General features: G+C 37.6%; 1 protein-coding gene across 9 annotated transcripts in view; it reads right to left on the bottom strand.

Annotated features, from left to right (window-relative positions):
• The window catches only part of LAMA2 (laminin subunit alpha 2), a 375,334-nt gene that overhangs the window by 153,530 nt on the left and 202,869 nt on the right, over positions 1–18,935 (bottom strand). For all 9 annotated transcript variants that reach the window (XM_075035675.1, XM_075035668.1, XM_075035670.1 and 6 more), the window contains 4 exons: positions 15,044–15,145; positions 14,250–14,461; positions 7,985–8,096; positions 3,955–4,068 (listed from right to left, as the gene is read on the bottom strand). In XM_075035675.1, coding sequence (XP_074891776.1) covers positions 3,955–4,068; positions 7,985–8,096; positions 14,250–14,461; positions 15,044–15,145 — 540 coding nt within the window. The remainder of the gene's footprint in view (positions 1–3,954; positions 4,069–7,984; positions 8,097–14,249; positions 14,462–15,043; positions 15,146–18,935) is intronic.

The raw sequence follows: 18,935 nt of genomic DNA, 5'->3' as shown, positions 1-18,935 counted from the left end.
CGATCTTATGTGGTCCTATACTCTTCTCCCTGGGCCAGTCTGGATTTTGCAGGACAATGAACAAGGATTATGTAGTATGTAGATGTGACATAATCTGCCTGTTCTCTTCAGTGATGCATTAAACTTCATAGTAATTTGCCAAATTTATAGATCAGTTTAGGTACTGAAGTATACGAGTTATTAGCCCTTCTAAAGACATTGTCAATATGCATGAAAAATTTGTGTTTTCTTGATATCAACTGGTTGAACCTCAGTTTGAAACTTGCCAAATGTACAGCAATGATTTTGAGCAACATCTAGTTTGAGCAATGACTAATTATACTGAGATTATTTCCTTAAAACATGCTTAAGCCTGCAAAGTCTTAATTTCATGTTCGTGGGAACATTTAATCATTTTTTTGTGTCACGAGACTGGGTATAAAGAAGGTCATGATCAACTGTCCCTAACGTGGTCAGTATATTACATACACTTTCTTCTTCTCCCTTGGAAATATAGTTTGTTCCAACACATTGATCTAGTGCTTTTGTTAAAATCAATGCCTTGTTCCACAGATCCATAAACTTTGTGGCCAGGAACGATTTTATGCCCAAATCTTTATGCTTCCAAATTCCAGGTACTGGATCTCAAACTATTTTGAATGCATGAATTTTCTGGACGTCTTTGATCTCCAAACACCATTAAACTTCACTTAGACAACCTCTGACTAAGACTGTGAAATTTATTTTTGTCCAAAATTTTATGTACAACTCAGACCTTGTTGCCCAAAGACTTTATTGCTTATGTCCTGGAATGTGTTTCCCACCATCTCCTACCAAACCAGCTCTCTTCCCCTCAGAAGAAACCAAATTAACCCATAAATGCTTTATGCCCAGCATCAGGGAACCCTAAATTCACACTGAAAACCACTCCTGCTTAGCTGCATATGCAGCTGAGTGTATATGAATATGGAAAGAAACAGTCTGAATAGAAGGCTAGCGATAAAAATAAAACTTTCATCAGGGAGTATGTCTAAGTCCAAGATAGTGCCTTTGGCATGCCGCTGCCCTTCCTCATGATATCTGTCACAGAGACAACCAGGGAAGCTGCTAGTTTAAGCTAGTTAAAGAAAGCAAAAGAGTAAGCCTGGGTGCCTATTTTAGTATATTCCCTAGCCATCTAGACCAGACAGTGGTATTATATCTTCAGAAGCATGAATATGCTCTTATGGCATTTTCAATCTACCATAATATCAAGATTGCATGCACAATTCCCTTTCCTGGTGTTAAAAATGCAGTCAGGGTGCTGCAGAGGCTTTACGTAATTTTCACTTGTGGTATAGCCTACACTGCATTTAGCTTAGGATGTATCACTTTGTTACTGTGTATATGAAGATGGGTGAAGACATTTTGTCGATCTTGTGATGAACACTGTCTAAAGCATATGTCCACTAGCTCTGACACTGGCCTCAATCTACATGGCATATGCCATTTCCACACAAAGGAATAAAATACAAAATGGATGCCACTGGGGACTGCTGACTTAGCAATTTGAGCATATCTTAGGGGAGAAAGATCTGCTTTCTCTGGGCTTACTAATAGGAACGTAGTACCCTGCAATGAATGAAACACCTTGAAATGTGTTTGCTTTTCACAATGCTTAGGTTTAACCAACCTCCTAAAGCTACCATAAAAGTGTGTATGTAACACTACAAAAGAGTATTTCTGAATGTTAGAACTTGCCCTGTGTACCAAGGCAGTTATGCGTATATCACAATGGTAATGAGAATGATGTATCATGCAGCTTTCTATATGGTTGCTGTGGGGATCAAAGGGCTTTGCAGGTTACTGCTAGATAGGCGTTAAAATGAGCTTTTTATAACAGGCCTATGTTGAAGCAGATGATTTGAGCTTTTATCATGAGTCAAAAACATATTTCAGCTGCTTTTCAACTACAAAGCTAAGGAAGAGCAAAAAGAAGTATCATATCAATAAATTAGGTGCCTAAATTGTCTGTTGTATTACTGAAAAAACACCATGAATAATAATAAGGAGGCCAAAAGCCTGTGTAAAACTCAATGGAAGGAATGCCTTTGATGTGAAACATTTCTCTTTTCAGCATTCAGACTTCTCTCTCTTTCACTTCAAAAGGCTTATGATCCAAATTAAATAGCAGCATTTAACAGACTGCATGGATACTAACCAATCTAACTTTACTTACAGTGTTTTCAAAGTAAGCTGCAAGAAAATCCAGAACTGATTTTAAGCTCCCTGTGCACCTCTTCTTTATAGCATGATCTAGTATATGCTCAGACAGAACACAGAATGCTTGATAACATATATAGATTAAAGTACATTTTCAATTGGTTATTTTCCACTTCCTTGCCAGAGCTGTTATCTTTACACTAGCACCCCTGAAACATCAGAAGGGGGAGCTCTACTGTCTCAGTCAATAGTTCACATCAGCTGAAAAGCCCAAAAGCACTACAGAATGCAACTATACGGCCTTCTGTCATATGCAGGCTGGTGCTACAGACAAAAATAAAGAGGGAACTTGTGCAAGGGCTAAAACTTGGACACAGAAGGAAGCAACTTCAGAACTTGCATCTGGCTATGCATCCCTAAGCAAAATAGTCAATAGTTATGATAGATATACCTTAAACAGGATTCTCCCTTCCCTTTCTTTTCTGTTAATTGATTTTATCCCACACTAATGTTATAGACATCATAGCTGGAGGCTATGGTCATTAATGCAATAAATTTTATCTTTGCTGAGAAACACAAATCCATATTACCCTAGTGATAAACATTTTTATTGCACATAAGTGAAGGATTCAAAACATGACTGTCATGTCATACATATTTTTCATCCTAGGTACTTCTTTAAGGCTTACAGTATAATTAAATTGAGAATCATTTTAAGCTTCTATTCAAGAAAAAGCAATTTGAAAAATTCACTGATCCACACATTAAGGATATCTTGTTTTGCACTGCAATGCAATTAAACATCTTGTATGGGCAAAACAGGAAGAACAGTGATAATTCTAAGTGCCAAATTATATTGAAAAAAGCTTGAATTTTCATTTTGGATTTTTCCCAGCAGCTTTTTCTTAAGGAAATAAAAGGGAACATTTAGAAACATGCACAATAGAGAGTCTGCTTGAAATTCTGCAGGGAAATGAGAGTATGATATCCCACTAAACTGGCACTGGCTCAAATTGTGTTTCTGCAAGACTAATGAAATGAGACATGTTGTTTCAAGCTTCATGCCATGTCAGACAATATAAAACTAAAAATGCCCTTGAGTTAATCAGAACACTCTATTCAGCATAATTCACCCATTCCAAAAGGCTACTGAACAGGCTGGAAATAGTGGTGTGCTGGTAGGCTTGCTATGGATAATATCAAAGATTTAACTGCTGAATTAGTAGGTAACTGCATAAAATCTCCATAGCCTACAAGAAAAAAAAGTTTATCTAGCCCAAATCATATGCTTTTATTATTTTTCTAAAGTACAATTTACTAAGTGTTTCTTCAAGGTTTAGTAGGAATTTAGATTAAGTAAGCCATTAACAGTATTTTCTTGTCATACTAACACAGAGTTTACAAAGTTACCAGCTACATGCTATAAATTGAATACACTGCAGAAGACAGATGGGACGGGGAGATAAATCTTGCATGGAAGAATATTGATATATTTGCTGCTTTCTGCATGCCATACCTTATACTATAGATTCTATTTCAAAACATAAATCCTATGTGAATAAAAAATTCCTTTTGTTTAACTGCACAAGTTACCATATCTTGGTATGAAAGGATCCTTAACTTCAGCAACAGTTCAACATAAAGACCTGTTCTGTTAATTGTTAGCTTTTTTTTCCTTGAGTTTTTCAGGTCTCACAGGTCATTGGTTCAATTGCACAGGTATATTGAATTCATGTTGGCCATGTCCATCAAGTTTCCTGCAGTGACACTTACCAGGCATTCTCCTGTGATATCATCACACAATTCTGCATGACCAAAGCATGTACATGGTGCACAGACTCCATCAAAAATTGTGCCATTCACACGCCTGTATCGAGGCCAGCAAGACTGCAAGTTGAATTAGATAAAAAGTTAAACTCTCGCTTGAAGAGAGAAAGGAACAGGACTTTTAAAATGTTGTTGAATTTCATAGTCGCACACACAAAAACATACTTGTCAAATTAATAAAAATACCAACATTTCTCTAGAAAGTTGTTCTTCCTGGTGCTATGGATTTGCACTGACCTTAGCCTTATTGACAGGGGTGAGATTAGAGAAAGCCGTAACTTGATCATTCTTCTGAAATGGTAAAATGAAGCAGAAAAATGAAGAACTGAAATATGACAGCATCAAAAAAAGAGGTACAGATTGAAAAATAGACAGAAGGCAAAGTACTGAAGGAGAGAGAAGGAGGGAAGAAAAGCCCAAAACAACAAAAATCTTTTCTGAGAAGTTCAGCTGCAAAGAGCAATTAAAATACCATTTAGTCTTTCTTGTTTGGAGTCTAAGAGAAGGCTACACTGAAATAAATACAGGCTTGAAAACAAAGCCATCCTTTTATTTACAAATTGTACTTATTAAATATAAAGTATTCATGTCCTTTTAAGGAAATGCTCTGATTTTTTATTTTTTTAAATGTTAAGTTCAGATCAGTATTAAATGCATGGCCAGTTTTTTCTTAGGAAAGGTGACATCGTACAACTGTGATTCATCAGCGAAAATTCAGCTATTCCATTTCTTCATAATAGGATGTCAAGCAGCAGTCTTCCTTACTATATATCTCATAAATGGCTTTATAGTTTTTGCAAACTATCTTTCTTCAATAAGACTGCTCATGTGATCCAAGGATTTTGCATAATATAAAAAAGTGCATGACAGAGTGTTGACCTTCAAAAGCACCTGGCTAACACAAAGAGAAAGTTTTGTAGTGATAGACTACTAAAAGTATCATTTAATAAAGAAAATCCTTTCCCCTTCACATACACTCTCCAAAAAGGTAACAAGAAGAGTCTCCTTTTTGTCTTACTCCTGCAAAACATGAAAGTAATTTGAAGATGAATTGAAATGATGCTTTTAAAATATTATTCCAAAACCTGAGACATTATCCTTATTTTTCCTTCTTTCCATTGTTGGTTACGCATTCCTAACAAAATCCATAAATACTAAGAATTAAAATTCAGAGTTACAAAAATCCAAAAAAGAAAAACAGGTTAAAAGAAATTGCCCTATTTTTTTTCTGTGGCATCAGATACAAATGCCTAGGCTGTTTCTGTATAACACTACAGATCTTTTTCCTCTTTTGGTGATTCTGAAAAGAATGATCTCATGCACAGATATACATGATATTGCACAAGATAAGGCTCCAAAAGTCACTAATTCTAAGGGCTTAGACCTGGAATATCAACAGCAAGGCTTAGAACAGGTCTATAATAAAAGATTATAGATTGGGATCTTAACAAAAGAAACGATGTAACATTAAAAAGTCAGGAAAGTTCTTGACCATCACAGTGATGCAAGTTAAACACAACTTCTTCTACAGTAGAAGTAAAAGAGAGGATAGAAAGGGAACAAATCTGGTGGAGAAGAGCAATTAGATGTGAAGATGTTGACAAATAAAGGCCAGGAGATTCACATGAGTAGAGCAAAGTAATTATCACAAATGAACCCAATTGGCATTTGAAATTTAAAATTTTATCTGCTTTACTTATGCTCATGCAATTCTGTGTTCATTTCTCAGACATACTAGCGAAAACATAACTATTTTCTTTGACTAGAATCTTGAAGAAAATTAACTTAAAATTTGTGTAATGGAACAATCTCACAAGAGACGGCATATTTTAAATGCGATTGGTTGTCTTCTGAAGACTGATCATGCCGAAACATTTACAGAAAGAAAAGAAGTAAATAAGGGTTGGTTTTATTGCTGCAGCATCTATGCCAGGAACCATAACATCATTATGCAGGAAACAAACACATACATTAAAATAAATGAAGAAGAGAAAATGAAACTGAAAACCTGCACAAAATCAATAAAAATGAAACTCTACCAGGTTGAAACTGGAAGCAGCAAAGTGTTGGACAATGCCAAAAGTATTCAGAAGAAACCAGATATGGTATTCTAAAAAAATCCACATTTTCAATTTATCTTTCCATACTTTCTCAACTGCTAGTTTGCCTGGAAATCTAGAACTTCACTGTTCTTTTTTTTCTTGCTTGTCCTTGTTATAAAAAGCACAACCATCTACTCAAAACACCAAAATATTTCCCCATTTTTTTCTGTCAAGCACAACTGTTCAATGCATACCATGTGTCGAACCTCTGCTACAAAAGACTCATGAGAAATGAATTCAGTGAATAAAGGCATGGAAACTAAAACTTTTAACTGTATCATTGTCATCGCAAGATAGGCCAGCTTTGTCAAATGGCATTTCTGAGCTGTCCAAAATGCTCTGAAATTCAGCGAGGGGACACAGGCAAAGTGTGCTCATGCAGAAGTCTATCATATCTTCTTGGCTTCAGTCTTGGGAGGAAAACCAACAGACAGGTAGGGGCTGCAATACAGTTTAGTTTAATAGGTCTGTGGTTAGCACTCAGCCAGGGCAGGAATCAAATCATGTCCGTGCCCACTAGTGTGCAAAGAGACTTTAAATTTGCAGCTCTCTCTATATATACTCTCTATTGTGGAATATGATCTTAAGTATATATCAAATTTCAGGGACTGTTTTGAATTGGAGAGAAGGTTTAGCATTGAAGGACACAACATTGGAGTGAGAATTTCAGCAACATCAAGGCAGGAATTCTACCCAAGTCCTTCAGCTTCTGCTACAAAAGTAGATGTTGTAACATCTGCAATCAGGGCCTTTCCAACTGCTTTCTGGGAAATCACACCTAAATCTGAACTGAGAGGAAAAATGGACAATTAAAAAAAAAACCTGTGAAGCATAATGACACTTCATCCAGCTTTTTTCTTCAAGTAATTGAACAGACAGACAATGGTCATACTTCAAAATTAATTCTCAGCCAAGGTAGGCAATACTCTTCTCCAGTTGTTTGGGGTTTTTTTCCTGTCTGTACCATTTTGGAAGTTATAGGAATACCCATCAATTTCTTCAGGCCTTCTTTCTACATTAGTTTATCTAGCCCCAGCAACAAGCAACCACATTTGGCATGAAACTGGACTCTAAGCCCTAAATATCACATATAAGCATGGAAGATTTTAAAGAAAAAGGGAGTTGACAAGCAAATGCCTAGAGTGCCTGTGTAAATGGCATATGGTTTGTAGTTTTGTGAAGCAGAGCATGTTGGTGTTTGAAACAATTTCCTCAAAGGCAAAGCTTTTGAAGAATTTTTTTTTGGCTTCTATTTACCCCAAGCTATGCCCATGTGAGCTAGTTAATCATATGTATATTTGTATGAATACATTCTGTGTGAACTAATGAATTTGTTAGGAGAGTGGGCATTTTCTGAGCATGTGTGTATGTTATTATCTGTAACAGGACCAAACTAAAGTGAAACAATTCTCACAAGAACACACATGCAATCCACAAAGACTCCAAGGCAAATGGCAAAGCCCTAGGAAAACAAAAGAGGAAACTGAACCACATTAACTCAGGTAATTTTATCTGGCTTTGTTGTGCACAGGTCAAATAACTGCCATTTTCCTTCTAATTGTGATAGTTTCATGCATTTGTAATATCAATTGGCTGAAGAGTACAAATACTGCTTTCAACTTCTTTCTGTTAAGAGAAATGTCTTTTCATAACTTAGAAATCACTACAGAGGTGTAAAACTTCAGATTTCAAATATCATCAAATATAATGAACCACCACCTAGAAATAAAGGTAACTAGAGAAGGTATACCAAATTCCAAATTCCAACAGGAATGGACAGGTCTCTTACCATTTTCTACCAACACAGCGCCACTGGTTGCTTACAACTATGACAGTCTTAGCACAATTGATTTAGACTGCATCGTGATACTTACCTCACACGAGGTACCATCATACCCCGGGGGACAGTCACATAACTCCACTGCAGATGCCACCTCTCTCCCAGTTGAAGTGTGGTCAGCAGCTTCAATGCTAACGCTTCTTAGTCTGGATGTAACAGAAATGAAACAGTTACAATAGCAAATTAGATGGAAGCATATGTGCAGCTGGATGCCACAAATAGTATATAGAGACATTCAGTAGCCTGTTTATGTTTTCCTGTTTAAAAATAAGGAGGTTTTCATAGTCATCTATTTCTTCCTAAACGACACGTCTGTAGGCTTGTTACTATTTTTGTCCACCATGTGAGGGAGACTACGGTCAGACACACATTGATAAAAATAGATTTTAAAAGTCTCACAGCACTGTACCAGTAGACGGAAGGCTATTCCTGGCCTGCGAGCCACATGTGCCAACTTGCATTGAAGCTGTATATATAGTAAATTTGACGCTAAGCAGTGCCCTCAAAATTGATAAACCACTACTCCAGCTTTCTAAAATATTACATTACTAAGTTTTGGTAATAGGGTATTTTTATTCTGGAGATTTGACCTCCGAAAAAGAGTTCAGCTCTGTCTAGGAGGACCTAAGTATTATGTGTATGAAAGAAGATGGAAATCTTCTACCACATACCTTGGTTTCCCCAATGACAGAGAAGACAGAGTTAGAGAATTTCCTGTTCCATGCACAACTGCCCTTTAAAAATAAATGCTAGACATTGGCTAAACAGCCATTGTTTAGCCAAACACTGAACATGATTTTTATTTTAAAAAGCATGGAAGTACGATGAGAGAGACAACAAAAGTCTTTTGATAATCTCACAGGTAATATGCGAAACAGATGTATTTTACCTCAACAGTATCCATTTGGGGAAAGAAATTGGGATTTGGGGATTCAATTCTTATGAGATTTCAGAAGAAACATTAAGGCATTATAGAGGCTCAATGACTTCTATTTTCACCTAGCAATCTTAACAGAGTGATTACTAGACCTACCCGAAAAGCTTCTTCTGAAGTCTTTTTCAGCAAAAAAATAACTTTCTATCATGACATGCATTTTGTTAATAATCAGTTTTCTTTGGAAAATGTAAAACAAACTTTTTTTTCCTCCATACTAAGGCATTTATCTTTTGGCTGCCAAAAAATCCTGAAAATTATTTGGATGACCTTGGATAAGAAAACATCCAAGAAAAATAGTTTGTTGTTACTGCAGCAGTTGGAGGAAAGATTAAGACAGGACATTTTCCCACTCAATTTTATGGCTATTCTCAATAAGACAGACATGAAAGGTAATGGGAAAAAAGGGAAGATTTCTGAAATTGGGATGGGAGCTTCAGAAAAGCAGAAATTTTACCATCACTAGGGATATGACTGAACTTTGGAGGGATTACCATTGTGGATTATGTAGTTACAAACTTGAACCTAATTTGGTGGTCCTAGAACCTCTGTAAAAGGTTCTTGAAACTATTTTAAGAGAAGGATGCATGTTCCAATCCAGATCTTCAGTAAGATCTCTCTCACTTTTCAGTATTTCTCCTTCGCTCCATTGCTGCATGCTTATTTTGCAATCATCCTTTTGAGTTTTCCTTACAATAAGATAACCAATTTCTAAGATATTAGATATCAAGTACTCATGACTTTAAAAGTAAAAAATCTAACAATTGAAGAAGAAAAATCTGTAAATGAAGAAACAAATTACTAGTAAAAGGCCAAGTTTTATTTATCCTTTGAACTACAGCTAGTTCCCTCTCAGCACAGACCTTGGAACAAAGAGAAGCACTTACACACACAGAAACAATCCACCCAGTATTATCCCACATTTGTATTCACTGAATTGTTCCCATTTTCATTGCGTTCAGCTATTTGCTAAATGGGATTTTAATGTGTTTAACAGTTTTTAGCATTAACAGTTACTCAGTGAAGAAAGCTGCAGTGATTTTTTTTTCTCCCATTTTGATGTTGCAATTTTGATTCCTTGATGCCATTCTGCATTCATTAAAATACATAATGCTGGCAGTAATGCGGTACTGGATCCTAGAGATGCATGAACAATTTGAAATTCGACATCGAGACCAAATATTTAAGCTGACTGTTACTGTCAGCAGGCAACTGTTGACTTCTAAAAACAAACAAGATTAAAAGGGAAGGGGACGTTTCAGGCAGTATCAGCATAGTTTACTGTCTGCTATGCCAGGCATCTGAATCACATCAGCTACATAAGGCACATGAAGTACTGACCCAATCATTGCTCATTTGTCTTGAAGCCAATTCTGCATATGGAAGAAAACCCTCAGCCTTTCCTTCCCTCTCTCTCCTTGCATCTAGCACTGATTCTATATGTGGTTGCAAACAATCCATTATCTTTAGTAACATAATTTCCAATGCCCGTCTGAGTGTCTACAACGTTTACCATCAGTGGCCCCTCAGAATATTAAAACTGAAGAAACAGTGCTACTGAACTTTCTTTGAGGCACAAGCTAATAATACTAGATTAAACAAAATGATAAGAGAGAACTCTCTCTTCCTGGCCTGTTGCTTCCAGCACAGATGGACTTAACTGCAGCAGTTTGGAAGATCTGACAAGTTAGAGCAGGATCTCAGTTTAAACCCAGAAGCTGTAATCACTTTCAAATTGATTGCTGCATTTCTGTGTTCTCATTTTTTATCCTATTTGATCATCTAAATGAAAGCCCACTCATTTGAGAAAGCTTCCTAATTATGCCATAGAGCAACAACATTCTAAGCTTAAAATGACCCCAAAGATGTTCTCAAAAACATGCTTGAGTGAAATTCACCATTACTGCATTAATATTGTTTAGTAACTACTTGTAAGTGCTACTGATTAACTAATGTTTCTAGTAGGTTAAACTAAGTAAGGGTGAACAATAGAATCTTTAAGTTAAAGCTCTTGCTACCTGGAGACACCTCCATTGAATTTTTAAGCCTCTCTCTACATGACTGCAAGAAAGTTGCTTAATCTTACAATGGCTCCATTCTGGCCTCTTCTCAAGCACAGATTATAATAGCACCCTTGAAAATCCTTACACATGTGGAGTCATTAGCCATTTTGAAAACTTTCAGTATTTAAACGAACAGGTTGCTTAATACAGCAATCTCTAATTAGTATGTTGCATAATTCTCCTGATGCTTTGAGGCAGAAATTGTCATTCATGCAGGATCTAACAACCCTGTAATATTTCTGTCTCTCTGCCAGACTCTCTTTACTCTCTCAGAGGAATATCCATCTGTCCACCACACATACCTGTTTAAAACACCATAAAAAACTTTACTTTAAAAGCCTCAGATCTACTTATCTACTAAGGCTTAGCTCTACACTACTTCTTTGGCAAAAATGTCTTCCTTTGGAGCCCATCAACAGTAGTCCTTAATCAGCCCAAGATTTCACAAAGAATATCCTCTTCATTGGGTCTGGACATTTTCCCTGCATTTCTAAAAGGGCAGAATGTGGAGAAAAGAGTTGTTTTGCATGATCTTAGAGTTATGAGCACAGCTTTGCACCTAGTATGTTTTAGCATGAGTGAAAGTCAAAGAGAATATAAAAAAGTCAGTACTGATGCATAGCCTGAAAATCAGCATTATGTCTACAACAGATCATAAGCTGGGCTGGATGACAGTAGATGCTGTTGCTGCTACCTCATGTGTATGTGGAGGTCCTAGTGTGATTGGGACTGGGAGCATGCACTGTTCTGAGAAGACTTAACTCCACCCAGTAAATCCCACCCTGATGGGTGAAACTATGATTCCACCAGTTAAATGAAAGAGAAAAAATTAAATTAATTTAATTGTGACTGGAATTTCATACCCTCTCTTCTGTCACACTAAACTGCAATGAGCACCCTGACAGCACTCAATAAAATAAAATAGTTTACTTGAGAGCAAACTATTTGCAGAGACTTCTGGACATGCTGATGGTAATCACAGTAACACAGTAAACATTGCATTCTCCTCTGGTAAGAGACACCCCAGGGACAGCTAGAAAGGTACCATTTCAAGCAGAAGAGGTACTCTTCAAAATTACTTCAGTCCCTTCCCCTAACCCCCTTTTAAATCATTGTCTTTAAGGGACTAACCTTCCTAACTGTAATGTCACTACATGTAGAAGATGGTGGCTGCTAACCTGCAAAGCATAAATTATATGTTTGCCCCAGAGCTCTTCTTGAAGAATATTTCCAAGACATGTTTTTGGAAAGTTATCTATAACATACCACTAATATGTTCCAAAGGCTGAATATGAACAAGACTACAAAACAGTGAGGCACCACACATGGCCAAATGGCTAAAGCAGTAATCCGGGATGCAGGTGGTGATGCCTAGTCTTCCAAATGTGCCACTGAGACGTCTGCCACTTTTAACTTACAGGCATGAACTATAGACTGTGCCAGTTCTACATGTGTGTGCTGACCTGAGCTCTGTGTTGTTCCCCAGAGGGGATCTGATCTGTCCCACCCACACTGTCCCACAGTAGAAGCAAGATGGAGCCAGTGCATGTCCAGCAATGCACTTTCTTCACAGATTTTAACTGCCTAGCCAAAGTGGGTTTTGTAAGAAAGCTCCCCTTCTCATTCTAGTGCAAATGTCAGTACACAAATATATGTAAACCACTGATGGCTGAAGTTTACATTTCCCATAATACTTAGTAAAGATCTTCGGCCCAAACAACCATACATATCTCCTTTAAAACAGCATAGCATAAAAGCCCCTATTGTTCACCCCAAAACTGCTCCTGCACCCCCTTAGTTTGGAAAATTCTGACATTTTATTTTATTTTATTTTATTTTATTTGAATGAGAACAGAGTGGAGAAACAGCACTCACTGAGCTCCCACTGGTCTCAGCTGTAAGCTGTGGATTAACGGCTCCTCATAGTCTGCTCATAGTGCATAAGTGATGAGCTCTGGCCTGGTGGTTTGACTCTCCTCTAACACCAGGGTGGGAAGGTGATGGGCCGTGAAAGGTTTTCAAACTGGATGCAAGGAGATGCAAGATTGATGGCCAAATGAGCAAATTCGGAAACAGTTTGGCTCAAACTCAAGCTAGCTATGATTCACCAACTGATTTACAGGGAGGTAATACATACTAATTAACCAGAGAAAGAGACTGAAGAAACACAAATTCTTTTTGCAGGGAAAAAATGTACACTGCCAAAGCTCAAATCAGAAAACTGCATGCTGTTGACACAACCTGCCTTTCAATTTAGGATGTATTTTAATTACCTAAGCATTCAAATGATGTTTGGATTGCTTAAGAAATTTCACAGTAACAAAAACTGTGTCTATGCTCTCAGCAAATAATCATTAATGTGCTATCAGCTCCCTCCATTCCAAATTGGCTTATGCTGCTGAATCAAGTGATGTGTAGGTTAGAGAATGTTTCAGGTTTCATGGCTTGTGAGTAGAAAACTACTATGCAATTAATTCCATTGCAAATTTAAATAATATTATTTATGCCACCTAACTATTAATGTATAGACTGTGTGCAATCATAGAGTATCAGGAAAGAGGCTGTCTTCTAGCCCACCTGGAATATTTGTTCATGCACTCATGAAAATTTTAAATGCAAGATGAGCTTTACAGGTTCAACCACACTGCAGCCACTGAGACAGAACAACTGTGTCGTCCCATATAACATGTCTTTCATTTTATCAGAAGACTCAGAAGAGTTCACATGAAATCAGTGGTTTTAAGCAGTCCAGGCAGCATGACATAAATCAAGGGAAAGGCTTTGGGATTAGACAGTTCTCTGTGTGGTACTGATTAAAAACATAGAAAACTCCCCTCGAGCCACTTTTCCAGCTTAGAGACTTAGGATATTATTCTCTGGTCCACTGTTAATGTGGCCCTCCCTGTATGCTCATTAAATGGCGAAAACAATATATAAGCAATATATCATCTCTTACTTCAACATGTCATTACTGTACTCCATGATTTACCATATACATGGGAATTACAGTGTTCACAAAATAAACTTATTTATAGAACTGTCATTCATGCCTTAATAGTCTATGTGATTTCATTTTCTTACAAGGCTGCTTCTTTCTGTTGCCTCTCCTCATCCTGCCTACCCAAAATGAAAAAAATACTAACAACTGTTTGAAAGTGTAAAGAAATGCCATGGATTTAATGATAATAAATTAGTGTGTTTTAAATTACATCAGCTTAGCTCTCCACATTAGCTCTCTGGAGAGAGAAAACAAGTATTTTGAGAAACTGCCTGTAGCAAACGGACATGTTTCCCACATTCACCTGTAGATGGCATTCATCCCATAGCTGTATGTGGCTCTTATAAGGATCCTCTTCACATTTGCAAGGATAGTCATGAACTCCCTCCTGCTGACTGGAACGTCAGTGCCATGCACAGAGAAAGATTCTGGTTTCAGCACTATTTCTTCAGTGTGCTCTTCAGAAGGCTGTAGGTGAATCCCCCCTTTTGGAGTGCTGATTCTCAAGTCACCTCCCTAGATAGAGCCATAAGAGAGAGATATTTAAATATGAAAAATGTCAGGAAAAAAAGCTCTATCTGTAGCCAGCTGGGGTACAGGATTTACTGAATAATATATTTTACAAGAATAATAAATATCAGGAATAACGTTCACCTTTCATAACCCTGAAATGAGCTTGCCTGATAAAGTTGAAAGTCAGTGCAAAAGAAAGTTTAGCTTATTCAGCTAAAACCTAGTGTCATGGTTTTGCCTCAGCGAAAGCAAATTCATACAATGCCAAGATGCACAAGAACGGGTCTGCTGAAAGAATGTGAAAGTCTTACCTCAAACAACCAATTATTTTATTTCTTCATTATTCCCGATGAACAGGAAGAATATAGTTTTGTAAGCTACTGCAATATTGCCAGAGGTTCCTTGAGATGATGAAGATTTTAGTTCTCTGACATGTGTCCATTTTCTGATACTATAAATTAGCTGAATTACGTGTACCCTGCTGTTTTGTGTCCTCAACCACCAGGCTTCACACTGCACATCTGAAGCAGTAGGAAATTTTCTTTCTTTTTTTTTTTTTGGTGGCTGAAAATACTATCACTTTACCTCTATGATGACATCAGATTGAACCATCATTTGAACTGTCTCTTCTTCCTCTGTGAAGTCATAAGAGACTGTAAATTTCAGATGTCCTCCAGCAGCTGCTACCTGTGGAGAAAAAGACAATTTTTTTTTTTGCAATTAAATGAAAGAAAAAAGGCTTTAACCATTTGGGGGCAGTTTTCTCCAGTGTCAGTATTTCCCAGAAATAGACTTTTAGTGTTGCAAAACCATATGCAGACACCTGAGGATTACAGTTCTATGGACCGTTTCCTTCTTGCTCAACAATCTAGAAATCATGCTCAGTCATTTTTCTCCTATGCCTGTCGAAGGCTGCAAATTCCTTAAACACAAGGACTAACAAAGTAATCAGAAACAGATTTGAAATCTATGCAAATTTCCACTTGATACTGACATTAAGTTTTCAGTGTATTTCAGTTATGTGATCCTCATTTAGGCTGGGCCTCTACATCAGCAGCCTTAGCAACCTTTAGAAGATTCAATAACTTCAGTTTTGTTGATGGGGTAAATGACCAAAAAAGAAAAAAGCCCAGTGAAGTTTTTCTTAGAATGAACTCTAACCTAAAATAAAGTAAGAATTTTCCCTCATGGAATCAAACAAATTTACTTTAAAAGAATGCTCCAGCCCTTTCTCTCAGTTTGACTCAGCCTTCAGTGTAAGAAGTCAATAACCAGGCTCTCATGTCATGCCAATATATTTTTATCTATGCTCTTTCAGCAACCAAAACCATGGCACTGACACTAGCTTTTCCATGAAAAAACAGAAAAAGTAGATCAGTTTTAGGATGCAAATCAAAAGCTGCAGACTTGAATGACAGAGTTCAGTATAAAAACAGTGCTTTTTGTTAATTGTTTGGAAGCAGCATAGGTAAATCAGAGGTTGCAAGAGCTGCATTTTGGTTTTTAAATGCATCTGCCTCATACTTCACTGCAACATGAGCCTCCTCTCAGAGACTACTGAAGTCATAGGGATCCTTTTGCCCTTCCAGTGCATACTGCTGACCACAGAGCAAGCTCATGAGTCTTCTACAAAGAGAATAATCTGGTTATTCTCAAGGACATAATGTGCTGTCTCTGGCCATCATACTAGATGTTTTTTCACACAGTAACAGAAAGGAGTGAAAATCATCAACTTCATTATTTTATGATGCATCTAATTTAAGGGGAGAAAAAAAGTCCCAGTATTTAAGGCATGGAAATCAACTAATTTTGAATTATTCATAAAGGTATAAAAATCCATAAACTGCATCTGAGGCTGTACAGCTAATTGCTAAGTTAAAGACAGAAAATTTACTCCAATTGGTAACCCAAAGCTTGGATCACAGAATCATAGGATCATAGAATATCTCAAGTTGGAAGGGACCCATAAGGATCATTGAGTCCAACCCCCCATTCCTTGCAGGACTACCTAAAACTAAACCATATGACTAAGAGTGTCATCCAGATGCTCCTTGAACTCTGACAGGCTTGGTGCTATGACCACGTCCCTGGGAAGCCTGTTCCAGTGACCGACCACCCTCTCAGTGAAGAACCTTTTCCTAATGTCCAGTCTGAACTTCCCCTGATGCAGCTTCACTCCATTTCCTCGTGTCCTATGGCTCGTCACCAGACAGAGGAGATCAGCACCTCCTCCTCGCTGCCTCCCTTGAGTAAGTCATAGACTGCGATAAGGTCACCCCTCAGCCTTCTCTTCTCCAAGCTAAACAAACCAAGTGACCTCAGATGATCCTTGGAAGTCCTGCCCTTGAGACCTTTCACTATATTGGTCGCTGTCCTCTGGACACACTTAATAGCTTGACGTCCTTATATTGAGGCACCCAAAACTTCATGCAGTACTGAAAGTGGGGCTGCACCAGTGCAGTGTAGAGTGGGACAATCACCTCCCTCAACCGACTAGCTACGTTCTGACAGATGCACCCCAGGACATGGTTGGCCCTTTTGGCTGAAAGACCACACTACTGACTCATATTCAACTTGCCATCAACCCAAACCCCCAGATGTCTTTCTGCAGGGCTGCTCTCCAGCCTCTCATCCCCCAATTTGCATGTATAAGCAGGATTACCCCATCCCAGGTGCAGAATCCACACATGCTCTTGTTAAATTTCAAAGGGTTGGTGATTGCCCAGCTCTCTAGTCTATCCAGATCTCTCTGTAAGACCTCTCTACCCTCGAGGGAGTCCATAGCTCCTCCTAGTGTAGTATCATCGGCAAACATCAGCGTCCAATGTTTATCTGCATAGTATGCAAACCTGTTAGGACCAATGCAACTACATTCAGCCTTGACCACAACAACATGAAAACACTTTTTTTCCTTAGACACACCTTGTACAGCATTTTTGTTTTGCCTGTGGTCAAGGCTAAACACTCGTTTATAACTGTAAGAGGAATATAGCAAATTTAGATAACCTGAAATGCTGCAAGAAGTACCCAGAATTGCTTTCAGCTTTAGACAAACATTTTAAAAGAGTAACTTTTTCAGAATTTTATCATTTCTGTTTCAAGTTCAAACTACAAGTATTCAAGAAAGTGAAAATAATGGGAAAACTAAGATTGTGTGGTTTCAGGCAACCTATAAAAAAATATGTACCAAGACAGGTTTTAGTTTTTCCCAACTACATAACTTTTACCTTACTAAATGAAAATCCAACATGGGGAATTGATAGGTTATACAGGAAAAAAAAAGAAAAAAAGAAAAGGTTCTGATTTAAAATAAATGCAAATAGAAAAGCACTTAGCAATGCAAACTTTGACCAAAAATCTGTTAGAAAGGAGTAGACAAACAGATAATAGTTTAGAGAAAGCAACCATAATGTATTAGGGACTTCTAAAACATAACCAACAGGAAAGACTAGAGGAAAGGGGTGAGTTTGACTAGTCCAGAAAAGAGAACGCTAAGAAGGAATAGGAGAACAGTTTACCAAAACATAAAAGACTGGAAAAATGAAATGGCCATTTTTATTTTCCTGTGGCAACTGCAGGGAAGCATGGAGAAGATTCAGCTTGAATGTACAGAAAGCTTTCTGACGGTAAGGATGGTCAAAACAGTGTCAAGCTACTTGAAAATGCTGCTGAATTCCTTCATTAAATGTTTAACAGCAGTTCAAACATGTCAGAAATACTCTAGGTATGATGCCTAAGAGTTGGAATATGACTAAGAAGTCTCTTGAGGTCTCTGCTAGCCACAGCAGTCTGAGTTTCACAGCTGCAACTGGCAAGATTTGCATATCTCAAACAGGATTGCACATTGAATTCAAGGTCCCAAAATGGCACTTATCGGAGAGAGTACCTGGTAGTTCAGAATATATATTTACCTTGTGTGCTGTATAATACCAATATAGATTAGAAAAAAACCCCAAACTTATATAAAACAGAAAGTACTACTTCCTTCTGCCATTGTTTATAAAGGTAATTTCCTTCCTTTGTACATTTAAAGTACAAGTTCACTCACAGGCAAAAGAATTCAGAGGTCAATCCACATGCTGCATGAACAATTATGTCTCATCTAGTGCAAAAAATACTTTTCACTGAATTTTGAATACAAGGGCAATACAGAAGTTGGGCACCTGTGAGATCCCTTCATTTTGACATTGTTCTCTGTATCACCCAAAGATTCAGATTTCTGCCTCAAGGATTGTCATCCAAGGCCATATCAACATCAAAGAACAGAGCATAAAAGTTTGCCTTGCTGGTGACAAAGGCATGTATTGTTGGGACAAGAATAGCTCACTAAAAACGTCAAGGAAGTTCCACAGAATTTTCTTTGTCTCTCCCACCTGTTTTTAGATTAATACATCAAATATTTCTTCCCAGCTCAAGAGGCAGAATCTACATGTTCAAGAAAAGTCACAGACTCCCCAAGAAATAAAAGCATAGGAGA

The sequence above is a fragment of the Buteo buteo genome, chromosome 9 (assembly GCF_964188355.1).
Source record: "Buteo buteo chromosome 9, bButBut1.hap1.1, whole genome shotgun sequence".
NCBI classification, from domain to species: domain Eukaryota; kingdom Metazoa; phylum Chordata; class Aves; order Accipitriformes; family Accipitridae; genus Buteo; species Buteo buteo.
The sequence above is the reverse complement of the archived record's forward strand: the minus strand, read 5'-3'. Positions and strand labels throughout refer to the sequence as shown.